Source organism: Mesoplodon densirostris, chromosome 13, assembly GCF_025265405.1.
Source record: "Mesoplodon densirostris isolate mMesDen1 chromosome 13, mMesDen1 primary haplotype, whole genome shotgun sequence".
Lineage (NCBI taxonomy): Eukaryota > Metazoa > Chordata > Mammalia > Artiodactyla > Ziphiidae > Mesoplodon > Mesoplodon densirostris.
Genome location: NC_082673.1, coordinates 83,270,463 through 83,288,184, shown reverse-complemented (window position 1 = coordinate 83,288,184; position 17,722 = coordinate 83,270,463). Strand labels below are relative to the sequence as shown.

General features: G+C 42.0%; 1 protein-coding gene across 1 annotated transcript in view; it reads left to right on the top strand.

Annotated features, from left to right (window-relative positions):
* The window catches only part of ADCY8 (adenylate cyclase 8), a 218,853-nt gene that overhangs the window by 139,800 nt on the left and 61,331 nt on the right, over positions 1-17,722 (top strand). The window contains exons 9-10 of the mRNA XM_060115762.1: positions 2,046-2,146; positions 16,890-17,091. Of these exons, the coding sequence (XP_059971745.1) occupies positions 2,046-2,146; positions 16,890-17,091 (303 nt within the window). The remainder of the gene's footprint in view (positions 1-2,045; positions 2,147-16,889; positions 17,092-17,722) is intronic.

Sequence of the window (17,722 nt, the reverse complement as noted above, 5' to 3'; positions counted from 1 at the left end):
GGCTTGGGATCAATAGGAAAAAAACCTTCCCACAGTGAGAATGAGCCCCAAATGGAAAGGAATCCTTTTGCATCTAAGGAATGATCTCTTAGGTGCCAGGAGTATTCAAGTTGAGGGTGTTTGAAACCCTAGGATGCCCTGCCCCAGCTCGGAGAAAAGAACCCACTGCCACCAACAAAGCAGAAAAGGTCATCTGATGATAATCAGCAGGCATTTGAGTAGTCCTCAGGGATGTTATGGAAAGGATAGGCAATGGTCCATCGTGACTCCAAGATGCTGTGATGCTGGTAGTGATGAGGAGTTGATGAGGATGATAAAGATGAAGATGATGAAAAGGAGCAAGGGAGAGATTAGGTACATGAAAAATTATTATTGTTGTTCTTAAAATCTCATTATTAAATCTATATAACCAAGCTGGTTTGAAAGCAGACAGCCAACAAAGAATAATTAGATCTTGTGCAATCGGTTGTTACAAGGAATTCAGGCATTTATCTTTCTTTGAATTAACTGCTTTGTGGCTCCTTCATTTATCTTCAAGCTGGTATGTGTGGGTCTCTCTGATGGTGCCCTGTTCTTAGGTAGTGCTCTTGAAAACTATCAGTAACATGGATTTTCTGTAGCTTTATCAGGAGTGAAGATGGCTACAGTGATTTTTCAGGGGCATGTTCCCCTCTAGATATGGGGCAGGTTGTCAGCCGACAGGCAGAGGCCTCAACACCAGAGAGTAGAAAAAACATTGCCCTATGACAGCAATGAATGTGCAGTTTCTGAGCAGCACTGTGCTTCCCCATGGATCTCACCAGCTACCTGTCATTGTCACTGTCCAAATCACAGCCATGACATTGATCCACTGATCAATGTCTAAAACCCAGTCTAAAACCCAGACCACACCAAGAAGTAGGCAAGAGAATAACAATCATGTAATAACCATTGACTATGACTCCCATATCAACAAGTTGGATGAATTTTGTTTCACTGACCTGACCAAAGCCTTCTCTTGGTGTTAGGGACATAGACCCTGAGATGCTGGGATAGCTCTGTTTACTGGCTTCCTTTATAAAATAACCATGAAACTCAAATCAGGGATTATATAGTTCCAAAGCCGTGCTTAGGTTTCTGTTCTCACCCCCAAAAATGTTCTGTGCTGTGTGATCTATGGCAAGTTACTAGACCTCTCTGGCATTAAAGTAAAAAGAAGGACTTGATTTAGGTTAATTTTAAGATCTTTTTCAGCTTTAAAAATCCTTCCTTCCTCTGAAGGAATTGAATTATGTCTCAGTGACTAGAAGATGGGTCAGGAAACTAGGCAGGACTAAGGCAAGTATATACACATTCAGTGCTGACCTTCCAGAAGCATTTAAGGCTGGACAACGAAATTACTGAGTTCTCTGGATAATCAAAATAAAGTTAGCACCATTCCCCGGGGCCCCCTCGAGCAGACAACAGAAGGGCAATCAAGCACATTGGTCGATCAGTTTGGGTTTCTCTTGTGCAAAATGAAACAGCTGCCCTTGCTGGAGATTTCTTTGGCTGTTTTCTATTCTAAGATTCCATGAATTTATTTTTTCAGTAGTTTTTATGAAAAGAGAGGCAGACTCTCTGGTCAAAAATTTCCCTGTGTCCACAAGAGCAAGATCCTTAAATGACTTAACGTTTACTCATGAAGAATGTCAATGTGAATTTGATTTGCTGTGTATATGGATGTGTGCTCTTCTGTTTGGTTAAAATGATGTTATTTGGGAGGAAGGAGGAGAACTCGTTTATAAGTTTATGCAAAGTCCCTCTCACTTTCCCCTTTACTATGAAGGGAATTGTATTCACCCCTGGGCTCTCACTGGAAGGTTGGTGGGAGGGATGGAGATAATGCTCCGTGAAGGTTTTATTGAGATATGGATGCCTCTTAATTTTAAAAATATATACATTTAAATGCCTTGTCTCTTCTTGATGTTTATCCCCAACTCCAAACACTAGTAAAACTTCACTCTTCCAAGTGCCCAACTCTGCTGCAAAGTAATTCATTCTCCTTTTTTTTTCTTTCATTACAGTACTCTCAAATGAGGGATGAAGTATTCAAATCAAACTTGGTCTGTGCGTTTATCGTTCTTCTATTTATCACGGCAATACAAAGTTTGCTTCCTTCTTCAAGGTAAATGTGAAGGGACTAAGTTATCAGATGAAATGTCTTTGTGAGCTGATAGGCCCTTACCTGGAGCTAGCTGCTGACCTTTTCAAGGGATCAGAATTTACAATAATGGGATCCAGGATTCATAGCAAAATATTTGACAGTTTCAGAGTCTCTTCTGGTTGTCTTATGCTGCATAATAATCTCATTACTCTACCAAGGCAAGAGCTTTTTCCCAATCTTAATTAAAAAAACAACCAAAATCAACATAGGCCTCCCTTTTCTCTGACATTGCACCCATGAATGCAGAAAGTAAGTATAAGTCACTCCATCACCATTAACTTGTCCCTTTGTTAATTACCTCTTTGTTGTTCATAGATACAGGATCATAGCTTCCAGGGTCAGCAAAATTGGCACTCTAATAATAATACAAACAAATATATGTGGCCAGTCCCTGATCCAAATTCTTTATATACAGTGACACACCTAATTCTCATGGCAAACCTATGAGGTAGGTACTGTCATTATCCCCACTTGTAAGAGGAGAGAACTGAGGCCTAGAGTAATGAAATAAGTTGCCCAAGGTCTCACAGCTGAACAATGTTACAGCCTGGATTCAAACCCAGGAAGTCTAGCTCCACAGCCTGGACTCTTAAGACTCTATTAGACACAGACTTTTATTATATAGGTTATAGGTGCCAGAGCCAGCATTTAAATCTAGTTCTGGATTAGTCCAATGACCATGTTTTTTCCTCTCTCCTGCACTGTAAGGTAACCCTTGCCTCTTTTCTCAAATATATTCCCTCCTCCCTAAACTAACCAGGAATTTCCCCCTTTCGTGTGGTTAAAAATAACAACAACAAAATTAGTTAAATGTCTAATACAGTCAAAGCAACTTGCTAGCCCTTGAGGATGGTATAATTTTGCAAGAGGAAGTCTGCATCTTCTAAGATATAATTTAGTGGGAGAGAGAGAGACGTTAATAATGGCTTCCAGTTACTGAGCATTTATTATATGCCAGGAAAGTGCTCAATCCTTTGCACAGATTGTCTCAATAAAGCCTCAAAAATAACCAATAAGTAAGGCAGCATTCTAATCCCCATCTATATAAGGACTGAGCTGGGATTTGAACACAGTCTGTGCTTTTAATTACTTAACTGCTTTGTGCCAAAATCAGCGCTTCATTCTGCCTAGGTGGTTTAAAGAAAGTTGGCAGAAGGGGTGATGCTTTGAGCTGAGTAGGATGAGGGAGAAAGAGTAGAAGAGGGTTCCCAGCTTAGGAAGCTGTGCAGGCAAAAGCACAGAGATGAGAACGACCTCGTGTTTGTAGCACGGTGAGTAAATGGAAGACTCAAGGGTCAAGCATTTGTGCAAGGATGTGGTGGGGGCCATGGCTGAAAAGGGAGAACACCTGCAGGAGGGCAGTGTCCACATGCTCTGGTAAGGAATTTAGAATTGGATCTGGGAGCAGGAAGGAGACCCTGAAGGTTTTTGAGGAAGGTTGTGACATGATTCTGTGAAGGAAAGACGTTCAGGTTAACTAACAGTCAGGGAATGGCAATGCTTGACCTTTTCCAGATTGGCAGGGATGTAAAGGGGCAAGGGATTCAGGGAAGATGGCGGTAGAAGTAGTACATTTCTGAATTTCTCAGAATTCCCACATATCTGAGCAACGGCATAAAACCAAAAACCTCAAGGACCATATTTACAACAAAAATAGGTGATGTGGTAAACCCATAAATTTAAAAATAGGAATGACAATCTCCCAAGAGCCCCAAGACTGGGTGTGATATCAACATCGGTGTGGGAGGAATTGGAAAGAAACAAGTAGGCATCTGTCATATCTGGGAAGAAAAGAGCCCCAGTATCGCCAACAGATATTCACTGGGAAGTGCCATGGGCCAAATTGCAAAAGCAGTTGTAAGTGGGAGGGGGTTTGCCCAATCCAACGTCAGGTGAGTGCAAAGGTCTGCAGTTAAGGTCCAAAGAGCTAGAATTATCAGACGCTATGAACTCCCAAAACTGACCAGTCAAATCTCCCTCCCAGGATAGGGCCCTGGAAGAAACTCTATGAATAAGATCAAAATTACTCACAATAGGGTTATAATGTAGAAGGGAGGGTCCAAGTAAAAGTGGAAAGGGAATCTAGCCATCATGTTTTGAATACTATGTGAAAACAACTAAAGGAGTCTCTGTGGAGTTAAAAAATAAACTATCCCAAACAACACCTCTTTATAAATGTTCAACCAAGTTAATTTTACACAAAAATTAGCTACAAGATGTATTGATGACAATCCCATAATAAGCTATTATAAGAAGAACAAGAATTAAAAGTAGATTAATATCCTGATAGGCAATGAAAGCACTCCAAAAAGACATGCCTACAACATATAACAAAACATTAACCTCTTATTTCAAGAAGAACTGAAACCCTTAATGTGATTTAAGACATCAAATGACAGCCTAAATCAGAATTAGAAAAAACTTAGCGATTTGGGACGAGTGTTCAAAAAGGAAATAAAAATAAAAGAAAGATACATTTCAGAAATGAAGACTTAATACAAGGGAACATAGGGCACATAAACATAGCACATAATGCCTTAAGAGAAACATAAGGTGGAAACGAATGCCTTAAGAGAAGTAGAAGGTGGAGAGGCTTGACAAAGCCCCATGCCCCTCACCTGATTCCCACACCAACAATCCAGTATATTATTTGCGGGCTGTGGCTGAAAGAATTGCAAGACGCAGATTCTTTCTCAGTATTTAGGGGAGTTCGGTTCAAACACAGGAAACAAGAAGAATCTGGAGTCACTGGTACATACAGGTACTGCAAACACCAAGCATAATCCAACCTCTAGCCAGATTAATATATTTATAAATCCTCACAGTAAAGGTGTATTCACCTCAGTTTCTATTACTTGATACAATATAACCAGTTTTCAACAGAAAATTACAAGTCGTGTCAAAAGGGAAGAAGAGACAAAGCAATCATCAGAACTAGACTCAAGTTATGACACAGCTGTTGAAATTATCAGAAAGAGAATTTGAAATAACTATTATTACCATATCAAGTGTTCCAACGGGAAAAGTAGACACCATGCAAGAAAAGATGGGCAATATATTCCAACCCAATAGTTGGAAACTCTAACAAAAAGTCAAAAAGAAATGCTAGAACTCAAAAACACCATAATAGAAATAATGAATGCCTTTGATGGGCACATCAGTAGATTCAACAATGCCAAGGAAAGGATCAGTGAGCTTGCATATAGGTCAATAGAAACTTCCCAAATTGAAAAGCAAAGAGAAAAATGAAATTTAAAAAAATAAAGATCAAAGCATTCAAGAACTCTGGGACACTTCCAAAAGTTGTAACTTATGCATAATTGGAATACCAGAAGGAGATAAAAGGAGAGCTGAGCAGAAAACATCTTTGAAGTAATAATGGCTGAAGATTTTCTAAAATTAACGACAGACACCAAACCACAGAACCAGGAACCTCAGGGAACACTAGGCAGGATAAATACAATAAATAAATAACCAAACAAATAAATAACACACTTAAGTATGTCATATTCAAATTGCAGAAAACCAAAGACAACGTCTTAACGGAAGACACAGTGCAGGGCCATGTGGGGAGGGGGTTACTACTTACCTATAGAGGAACAGGAAGAATTACATGGTGCTTCTCATCAGAAACTGTGCAAGCAAGAAGAGAATGGAGCTGGAGCCACCAACCTAGACGTCTGTATGCTACAAAAGCAAAAGAGAAATAAAGACTTTATGAGACAAATAAAAATGGCATTTCCAGATGACCTTCCCTGCAAGAAATGTTTAAAAAAAATAGTTCTTCAAACAGAAGGAAAATGATGTAGGTTAGAAACTTGCTCTATGCAGAGAAAGGAAGAGCATCAGAGAAGGAATAATGAAGTTAAATAAAGTGTTTTCTTCATAGTCTTAATTGATCTAAAAGATAACTGTTTAAAGTAACAATAACGATGTATTTAGTGGTTATACATATGGATGAGTGAGCTGAATGACCGCAGCATCAATAAGGCATGTGAGGGAGGAATTGGGGATGCTTTGTTTTCAGGTCCCCCCATTACGCATGAAGTGCTACAGTGTAACTTGAAGGTAGACCTAGATTAATTTCAAAAGCGTATTGTAAACTCTAGGGCAAACACTAAAAAAATTTTAAAACAAATAAAATCGATATGCTAAGAAAGGAAACAAAATGGAATCATATGAAATGCTCAATTAAAATCAGAGAGTGGGCTTCCCTGGTGGTGCAGCGGTTGAGAGTCTGCCTGCCAATGCAGGGGACACGGGTTTGTGCCCCGGTCCGGGAAGATGCCACATGCCGCGGAGCGGCTGGGCCCATGAGCCATGACCGCTGAGCCTGCGCATCTGGAGCCTGCACTCTGCAATGGGAGAGGCCGCAACAGTGAGAGGCCCACGTAATGCAAAAAAATAAAAAATAAAAATCAGAGAGCATGCAAAGGGAAGGAGGATATTATTTGGAGAGTGAGGAGGAAGAGTATTATTGCATAGATGAAGCCCAGGAGATGTTTTCAGGGTGGTGAAACTATTCAGGATGACACTGTAATGGTGTATACGTGATACTATGCATTTGTAAAATCCCATAGAACTTTACAGCACAAAGAATGAGAAAACCTTAATGTATACAAATGTTTTAAAATTGTTTACTAGTTCAGGGAGACCCATGATGAAATCAGACTGTGATAAAAGAACATAACTGTATTAAAAGTGTGAAACAACCTCACCAGAGGGGATGGGGAGAAAAGGTGGTTCCTAAGTAGCTTTGGAGATGCGTGGACTCTTGAGGACTAAACGCAAAAAGAACTGTGCAGTAGCACTGTGCGTTAGCTGATAAAGGTGTTTCTCATGGAGCTATGTGTGAACAACCTGAACCACAGTATATGTGCACTATAATTGAACAGTTAAGTAAATGGATGGAAGACTGTGGGAGTCAAGTTTCTCACTGTTGACAGAGATAAGCAAGGAGATAAGCAAGGAGAAAACGCTAGAATGATCCATATGATAAAGGATTAGAGTTGGAGACATTAGTATGAATTTGTTTAGCTCACTATAGATATAGTTAGATATAGGCTATCTGTATAAACACAGATATGTTTATCGACACAGATTAGAATACACATATGTGTGTCCTTGCTCTGTCAGCAGAGAACACCCAGGAGCAATGATGCCTCAGTAGTAGCACCACATGAAGCAATGAGCACAACCCTGATCTTGATTTCTAAAATCCATATCCAATATAAGGAACCAGGGCTCCTTGGAGAGCTGGCTGATTCTAAGTCTGGGGTAGTAAATATACAAGAGGAGCCTGGAACATCATTTAGGGCCAGAAAAGAAGGAAATATTAAAACATACACACACATGGAAGTATGTCAAAGGGACACAGGGAAAGCTCCCTAGAACCAGAGCTGGAACAACTTGAGCAAGAAAATAAATAAAATAGTGTTGGATTATAACCCAAAACATAAAATAAATATCCATAGGTTCACTGATGTAAATAAATGGTTGAATGAATAAATAAAAGGTGAAGAGCAGACAAATTTCCCATGGGGAAAAATCCAAGTAATTTTTGTAGATACTCTGTGCTCAGTGAGGTGGAACTTAAGCCCCTCTCTGCAAGTAGGCTATGCTGAAGGTGACTTCCACAGCGTGGGTGGCGGGGTATGTGGAGAAACCTGGTACACACTACCTCAGCCGGCTGATAATGGTTCATGTCAACAGCGATGTCATGTTGATGAGCTGTGATGAGAATGCCATGAGCTCTGTGGTCTTCCTCCCCAAAACCCATAACCTAATCATGAGGAAACATCAGACACATCCCAATTGAAAGACATTCTACAACATATCTGACCAGTACTCCTCAAAACGGTCAAGGTCATTTAAAACAAATGAAGTCAAAAAAAGAAAAACAAATACCGTATGCTAACACATATATATGGAATCTAAAAAAAAAAATGGTTCTGAAGAACCTAGGGGCAAGATGGGAATAAAGACACAGACCTACTAGAGAATGGACTTGAGGACACAAGGAGAGGGAAGGGTAAGCTGTGACAAAGTGGGAGAGTGGCACGGACATATATACACTACCAAACGTAAAATAGAGAGCTAGTGAGAAGCAGCCACATAGCACAGGGAGATCAGCTTGGTGCTTTGGTTCCACCTAGAGGGGTGGGATAGGGAGGGTGGGAGGGAAACACAGAGGGAGGAGATATGGGGATATATGTATATGTATAGCTGATTCACTTTGTTATACAGCAGAAACAAACACACCATTGTACTCCAAAAAAGGTGTTAAAAAATAAAGTAAAACAAAGGAAGTCTGAGAAACTTTCACAGCAAGAAGAGCTTAAGAAGACATGAAAACTAGAAGGAAGATGGTATCCTGGATTGGAGATATAAATATGGGAAATCCTAGAAAGAATTTCCAACGCAGTATAAGTATATGTGAACATAACTAGGGGCCAGATTGTCGTCTGGAAGTAACACATAACAGTTGGTTTTTTTGCTTTTTTAATTTTGGAGATACGTTTGATTCTACGGCTGGGACAGGAAATGTGCAAGATAAGCCTGGAACCTCTTGTCCTACTAGAATGCAAAGAAGCCATCATGCTTCTTAGAACCTCTAAAGGACTCAGAAACTGCATTGAAGAAGCTTCCACTGTCCAAAGATGGAATAATTTTAGCCCCAGTGTGGATCATTGTTAAAACAGTCGATCAAAAACCAGCAAATATTTTAAACTTTATGAGTTTATAATGACATTTTTAAGGGTTGATAACCTTGGTGGATGATAGGGAACTGATCTGTTGTATTGCAAACTAGTGAAAAAAGGGAAAGAAACAGTTTTTTTTTCTGTCTTTCCTGCATGAACTGCAAGATCAGTGAGCGGAAACATCATAAAATTATTCAAGCTAATACAATTTAAAGAAATTATAGAATTAAAATATCACCATTTTCCAACTCTCAATGAATTAATGGATCTAGGAGTTAACAGCACAAAAAGGAAAGACAAATGTATCTCCTGATGGAAGAACACAAGTCTGTAGTCTTATCAAAGGGGCCAAACCTGTGTGACCAGGAATCCAGTTCTCAATTTGCAAGAATCACAGGGGACAGAAGATATTGAATGAGTATACAAAAGCAAAATCCAGGATAAACAACAAGGTCCTACTATATAGCACAGGGAACTATATTCAATACCCTGTGATAAACCAAAATGGAAAAGAAAATGAAAAAGTATATATATATATATATATATCTGAATTACTTTGCTGTACAGCAGAAATTAACACAACATTGTAAATCAACTATACTTCAATAAAATAAATTAAAAGAAAAAAAAGTAAAATCCAGACAGTGGGAAAGACTACAGGTCAAGGGCACATACTCTTCAATAAATAAATTATGAGGAATGAGATAAAGAGAGAACCTGTAGATTTTTTCTAAATACTTAGAAGACAAATCAAACTTAGCAAAAAATGGGCAAGACTAAACTGTAGTGTCTAAAATGGATGATAAAACTATAAAGAAATGGAAAGTGGTTAACGGGATGGGAGAGAGGATTATGACTGGAACAGGAGACGTGGATGGACCTTCGGAATGCCCCGCAAAGTTCTGTTTCGTGAACTGAGTGACCTTTATTAAGGCAGACACTTTAAAATAACTAATTAAGTGATACTTATGTGATTTTCTGTATTTATGGTTCATTTTACAATTTTTTAAAAAGTTTTAAATGAGAGAGAGAAGGAAGGACCAGGTACCTCTTCCAAATGGGGCTGAGGAAACCTTGCCTATTGTGAGCCAGATCTGTTCTAGATGCTGGGGTTATGTCACTGAACAAAAAATACAAAAAGCAAGACAAAGACAAAACAAAACAAAAACAACACACACAAAAAAAACCCTTCCCTTCTGAGCCTTATAATCTAGTGGAAGGAGACAAAGAAATAATTAAAATATATGCATATGTCTAGATGTATATATATGCTATAAATGTAGCTACTTACACGCTGTGTATGTAGATACATATGTAGATATGTCTATGGTATGCATGTAGATATGTCTATAGTATGCATGTAGATATGTATATGCTATGCATGTAGATTTGTAAATGCTATGACAATGAATAAATCAGGACAGGGTACCAGGGAATGCCACAGGAGAATGGGTTTCCTGACAACCCAAGAGCCATGTGCGGACTAGGGTCCTGGGAAAAAGGATGGTCTCAGGGTGGTAAGCTGTGAGTGTTTGTAGGGTCTTGCCAGATCTACAGAAACTTCCTTGACTCCCCTCTTCACTCGGGCCAGTGAGGATGTGGATGTGGTCATATGTGGTGCACGCTTCCCTCTGGACTACGGGAGCACAGGGCATTGACATTCCCAACAAACAGCCTGTGAGCACTTACTATGTGCCTGTCTGTGCTGAACACTGGGGCCACACAGTCACAGTCCCTGGCATCATACAGTTTACAGTCTACTTGGGGGAAAGAAATGAGTTGAACAACTATAATATGGTGCTCCCACTCAGGATGGGGAAAGGGTGGCACGGGCTGTGTAGGAGTGCGGTGAGGGGGAGGGTTCAGGGCAGCCTTCCCAGAGGAGGTGACACTGACCTCAGCCACCTCCTGAAGGACTCTCCCGGTTATGTGAGAGGGCTGAGAAGGAGGGGAGTGGGAAGGGCTGGAAACTGGGTGTTTTGGAGGTGAGGGGTTTGTAAGCCTTGTGGAGGATTTGTGACTGGCTGGCAGAGAAGACTTCATTGAAGCATTTTAATCCAAGAAGTGACATGATTGGATTTGTGTTTAGAAGGGTCTCACTGGATGATGATAAGAGGGGATCAGGTCTGGGCCTGGGAAGACCATCTGGGAGGGAATTGCAAAACTCCAGGCGACAAATAATAGAGAGAAGATAGTGGCAGTGGAGTGAACCAGAGAGAACGAATTTGCTTGGTATTTAGGATGGAGGGTTGACAGTTCCCAGCACTGACCAGGTGCGGGGGATGAGACAGGAGGAGGAACCCTGGATGGACCTGAGGATCTGGACTTGGCACAGGGACAGAAGAAGGGGTCCCAGTGTCCTTCCCAGGAGGGATGACCAAGGAAGGTGAGCCACCTTGATGCCCAATTCCTAGGTTCGGGGGAAGAGATCTGGAACCTCGCCTAGCAGCTGGCTTGATGGAGTCCCTCTGACTATGGGGTACAAGCTGAAGCCAGGAGCTAAAATAGAAGCCAGCACCCCAACCTCACTTGCTCAGTGAAGAGAAAAAACTGAGAGTGAAAACAACTTCAAAGCTGAGTTCTGACCAGACAGCCCACATGTAGTGGGAATTGAGCAGCCTGTGGGCCCCAGACACAGCCCAAGCTTTCTTCACTGTGAGCTCATTTCCCCTCCAACTCACTTTGTTTCTGATTGATTCTCTGCGACTGAACAGATGGTAGGTGCCTTTCACTCGCATTTCTTCTCTCATGGACTTTTTAGCAGATGAGGCAATCTCTGTTTATATGACCACAGCTAATTCCCAGCCCCCAAAGCAAAATTTAATGGGCCCTGTCAAAGAAAGACAGTGCTTGCCTGGCGCTTTCCTTTAATTTCCACATGCGTGCAGCTGTTCCTCTCCCAGAAGGGGAAACTGAGGAAAGACCAGACAATACCTTTTGTAATTATAGAACAGTGTATCTAAGTCTGCATGCATGGTAAAGAAAGAGGGATGGAGGGAGGGAAGAGGTAGGAGGGAAAGGGAAAAAGAGAGAGGGAGCAAGCAAGAGAGAGCAAATAGAGAGGAAAGAAAGAGGTACTGGATCTTAATAGCTCTACTTACTATGCATCTTACTGGCTATGTGTCTGTACTTGACCTCTCTGAAGCCTCAGTTTTCTCATCTGTAAAATGGGAATAACAATGCCAACTTCCCAGGGTTGCTGTAAGAATTAAATGAACCATACCTATTTTGATAAATCCTGGTTCCCCTTCCCTTCCTGAGTCACCATATTTTCACCTAATGAAGAGGCTACAAATACTGACCTCTCAGGGTTGCTACGAGGATCAAATGCACTATTGTACTCGCAGGCTCTTTGCAGATTCTCGAGGGTAGTCCAGGGTCATCTTTCAGTCTGCATTTCTGTTTCCGAATGCACCACAAGCTGCTATAGGCTACTCGCTCATCCCCTCCCCCCCATCCCTGCCTCCCCAACAAACCTCCAGTCATGATACCAACCCAGACCCTGCTTTAAAGACACATTGCAGAGGGTAAATTAGAACATAACGTCTAGAAATGATTTGGATAGAGCTGTTCGCAAATCCCTTGCCATTCTTTTTCAGATTCAATTTCAGAAATGAAAGGTTTCCTTGCCTCTTATGTACACCAACAATGTAAAAGCAAATTCAGAATCCCTGGATGCCTGAGTAGCTCTATAATTAGATAAAAATTACAGTCCGATGTTATAATGTTTATGTGTGCAGAAATAAATGAACGCTGAAGAGCTGCTGCAGAGATTTCCAGAGGAATTTTATACATAGCGCCAGTACCTTGCTTAGAAAGTGTCTTGCAGTTAATACTCTTCCCAGAGATCTTTAAGATGCCTTTAGTTTCCTGATTTTCACCATGAATAGAGAAAGAAAATGAATGTTTCCTTGAGTTCTTATTATGTGCTAAGCATTACATTGCTTTATTACTTTAACCTCGGAGCCTCCTTTAAGAGGTGGACTTAAAAATCCCAGGTTTGCAGACTAAAATAAGATGCACCAAAAACTTTAAAAACTAAGATGCTCAGAAGAATGTTACCTTGCCCAAGGTGCGTTACTGGTTATGTCTCAGAGCTACAGGTTCAAATCCACAGGGCTTTGCTCTTGCCTACCTTTCACTTCCTGCCCATCAGGACTTCTTGGGGCAACCTGAGCTTCCTTGCTTAAAGGAAGAGGTGGCCTGGCCAAGGGGAAGAGATGATCAAGCCTCTTCCCACAGGGAAGGTCAAGGAGGAAGAGAGGACAAGCATCTGAACTTCCCGTAAACACTGACGTTTAACAGCGACACTGCCCTCCAGTGAGAACCAGGTCCACTGAACACTCCAGATGCACTCCGAGCAGGAGGGTTGGCCCCTCTTCCTACTTGAAAAGGATGCAGCAGGAGGGCAGGGAGAGGGGCTGGGAGCGCAGATGGCAATACAGCCTAAGAAGGCTGGTGAGAAGAGAAACAGTCTTCTCTCCTCACAAAAAGGAAAATCAGTGAGTATTTATTGAGCACTTTCTATGTACTTAGCCTTATGCCAGGTGTCTTGGAAGAATCCAAAGAAAGACCGAGCCTTGAAGGATGACCAGGATGTTCCCCACCCCCCCACCAGAGAGTGAGAAAATACAGAGGTAGGAGTAGCACAGCATGTAGGGCATGTGCTTGAGGATTTGCCCATGGGGTACAGAGAGGTGGAGAAAGAGAAAAGGCAGCAGTGAGAACCAAGGGCACCCTTCTAGCCCGGTGTGCCATGTGGAGGTCTGTAGGTTACCTGGATGGCGGCCGTGACCATGAAAGAGTTGGAGTCTCCTGCTGGGCGGCTTTCAGACTCAACCTTTGCCTGATTTGCTTCTTCCTTCGCTTTGGAACAAGATATTTGTATTCTCAATGGCTGCTTCACAGTATTGAGACACATCAGCCTTGGAATTGGCCCCTTCTCTCCTGGGAGTGCCTGACAAAGCAATCCACCTGCATTCTCTGTCATTTGCTTCCCCTGGGTGCCCAGGAATAATGGTGTGTTGTCGAGTGTTTTTCCAGCTTGTGCAGGGGGAAGTCACCCATCTGCATAGGGCCCTCTGGGAACCCACTGCTACACAGACCTTCTGTTCTTATCTAAAACACCTGCAGAGATTTCCTATCAAGGTGATCCGTAAAATCAAAACTGTGCAAGCATTAAAAACAACAACAACAGCAACAAAAACTCCAACAATGATAGCTGGGCTGTAGGAGAAGTCACTTTCCAGCCTTCATGATGCTTGACCATGCAGAGGAAATTGAGAGTCTTGGTTACTGCCTCCTTTAAATGTCTTACCCTCCAGCTGTCATGATGTCATGCACTCCTGCTCTCCTGTGTATTGACTACCTTTCCTAAATTCCCTTTGATGCCATCTCTTCTTCTGGCCCATTGGCTTCTCCCATAGCTTCACCTTTGGTCCTCTTATTTCTTACTCTGCACACCCTCTTTGGGTAGTTTCCTCCAATCTCAGATTTTTCAACCACCACCTACATGGTCCGAACCCAGAGTGCTAGAACCATCCCTCTAGCTGCCTAGACATCTAGATGTCTCCAGCTGGAGGATCCACAAACACCCAAAATTCAACTTGCTCAAAATCAAATGCATCACCTTTTACCTCTGTAGAATAGCTTTTCTTCCTGCATTTAACCCAAGTAAGATGGTGAAAACATGCATGTTGCTCATAATGACTTACCTCTCCCAAAAGCCCCCCTACACACACATATAAAACACTTATTAAGATTACCTCCACAGGGACTTCCCTGGTGGCACAGTGGTTAAGAATCCATCTACCAATGCAGGGGACACGGGTTCGAGCCCTGGTTCCAGAAGATCCCACATGCCACGGAGGAACGAAGCCCATGTGCCACAACTACTGAGCCTGTGCTCTAGAGCCCCTGAGCCACAACTATTGCAACTCGCACACCTAGAACCTGTGCTCTACAACAAGAGAAGCCACCACAATGAGAAGCCCGTGCGCTGCAATGAAAAGTAGCCCCTGCTCACCACAACTTGAGAAAGCCTTTGCGCAGCAACGAAGACCCAACGCGGCCAAAAATAAATAAATAAAGATTACCTCCACATAGTTCCTTGAACTTCCCAATTATCAGTGCTGTTACCCTATGTCCCTTCCTCGTTAATTCAGGCCTCAACTATTTAAACCTTCTAAATACTTTCTCTCCTCTTCAGTCCCACCACCTCCCACCACAGTTGTCCTTCACACTCACAGATATGATCATGTCCTTCCCTGATTAGACATCTTAAATATCAGTGCATTGCCTACAGGCAGAGCTCTCTCGCACAGCATTTATTGGACCACTCGTTCTCCAGTCCCAAAGCCTCACCACCTGGCTCACTGAAAAACTCTAAACACACTGGTCACTCCCATTCTTCTGTTACTTTGTTCACATTCCCCAGTCTTTCCTCCCAAAACTCCTCTTCAACTTCCAAGACCGAACCCCAATGTCACCTCTTCTGTGAAGCCTTCCTTGATTTCCTTTCTTATTTTCTAAAAGATGTTTGTTTATAACCTTTTCTATACCTAACATAAAATGTAATAGTTCATCATTTGTATATCCATATTCCCCTCTAGATTATGATCTCCTAGAAGATGGGTAAGATGTGTCTCTCGTCCTGGTACCCCTGATGCCTACCTAGGAAGAAATCTTGTTGAACGAATAAATGTCACAATGAAACCACAGAAGCAAAAAGGATTCTGCAAATATGGGACATACATAACTCACCAAAATGATTAGAATAGCAGAGTGGACTTTAAATCCTAGCTCTAACACTTACCAACTCAGTAACCCCTGGGAAGTTACTCCTCTCTGAGCCTTAAATCTTCATGTGAAAAAAGAGATCAGAAGACCTCTTAGGTTTGTTCTGAGGAATGGAAATGAGGTATTGTATATAAAGTGCTTAGCACAGTGCCTAGCACATAATCAGAGCTCAATACAGTACTTACGCTGGTGTTATTAATAATAAATAAGAAAATTCAGGCAAGAGGATAAGAAGAGGTAGCATTAGAAGAAGGTGGGTTCAACTTCATTCACTAAATGTACATTTATTGAGCTCCAGTCAACACATTAAAGCCAAATGAATGAGCTTCACTTTTTAGAGGAAGGAAAGGATATAAAATCTCCCACCGTGTCCATTAAGGCACCATTTAACATGCAGCAGTTTGCTGGCTAAAACAGAGGTAGAGAAATGACAGGTGCCAGCCAAGGACACAAGTGACTGGACAGAGAATAGAGAACAAGGGATAAATTCCCAGGGAGAATCCTGGTGATAAGTTGGCTGATAAGGAGAGGAAGCAGATGCCTCCAGAGATAGGGTTTTAGATCACCGCCTGACACCCAACAGAGGTGCCCAATGGGCAGGAGCTACCACAGGACCGAGCTTTGAAGCCTGAGATGTAGAGTTGGTTGTGATGTTGAAGCCTTGGGCAAGTATGAGCTCTACATACCCATGTCCCACACAGCACATAATATAGTCTTTGCAAACCGTGATGATCCCTAACGAAACTGAGCAACGTGCAGAGGTGCCAAGTTCAGTTCTTGGCATCAGAGCGGCCAAGAGGGAAAATGTTTCCTAAAACCCACCTTGAAGGGGAAAGTGCATGTGGGTCTCTCCCACAGCCAGAGTACTGAGATAGAATTCCAGTGGTGTGTTGCCTTGGCAGCACTTGCCTCGTGCGACAGAGGAATGAGACAAGAAGGGGGAAGAAATGGGCAGAAGCAATAGATCAAGCCAAATATTTGATGTTCATTGCAAAGTTTCTGAACAGAATATTCTAGGGATGGATTTAATTGGTTTAAAAAGTCTTCTGTTAATAGCCCTTTTCTTGAACAAACAGAGCTTTAGAGGAATTACTGGGTGCAAGGAGTGGGAAAGGGCAATCATGAATGTGATTGCCAGAGTTGCTCACCGAGAGGGGATCACAAGATTCATGCCACGTGACCCAACGTTCTGTGTTTCCCTGCAGGGTGATGCCAATGGCCATCCAGTTTTCCATCCTGATTCTGCTGCACTCGGCTCTGGTCCTCATCACCACAGCGGAGGATTATAAGTGTTTGCCCCTGGTCCTCCGGAAAACTTGCTGTTGGATTAACGAGACCTATTTGGCCAGGAATGTCATCATCTTTGCGTCCATCTTGATTAATTTCCTGGGCGCCATCCTAAATATCGTAAGCATTCCAAGCTCTTTGGTATCTAGTGTGTAGTCAGGAATTAAGAGTTTATGGAACCTGCAGCTTCTTACATTGCCTTCCTTGGTACTAGTTATCTTCATGTGCCTGGTCCAGCCCCAAGCTCAGGGTTAGAGAAGGAAGATGTGGCTAAACTGTCAGAACTGTGCATTTTCCTGGTGGAAAATTGTCTTTTTCCCAGTGGCAGAGGTTATTTGCTCTAAAGGAGCTCCAGATGCCCTTAAGTTTCTGTACTTTCAGTGGCCAGTGAATTATAATCGTAAATAAGGGTTACTGTTTATTAAGTTCCCACTTGCTATGTGCCATGTACTGAAGGAGGAGCTGTATGTGTTTTTCATGTTTAATCCTCACATAAACCCCATGAGGTAAGTCTCATTATCCCCACTTTATGGCTGAGGAAACTGAGGCTCAGAGACATGAAATAACTTGCTAATAAGGTCTGTCTGACTCCATAACTCACACTCATTCTCATATGCCAAATTGTATCTCTGGGAGTGGGAGTGGGGGAATGGAAATAAATAGCTGTCATTTATTTATTGAGCACCTACTGTGTGCCACAGGTAGGTATTATTGTTCCCATGTAACGGATGAGGAAACTGCATTTCAGGAA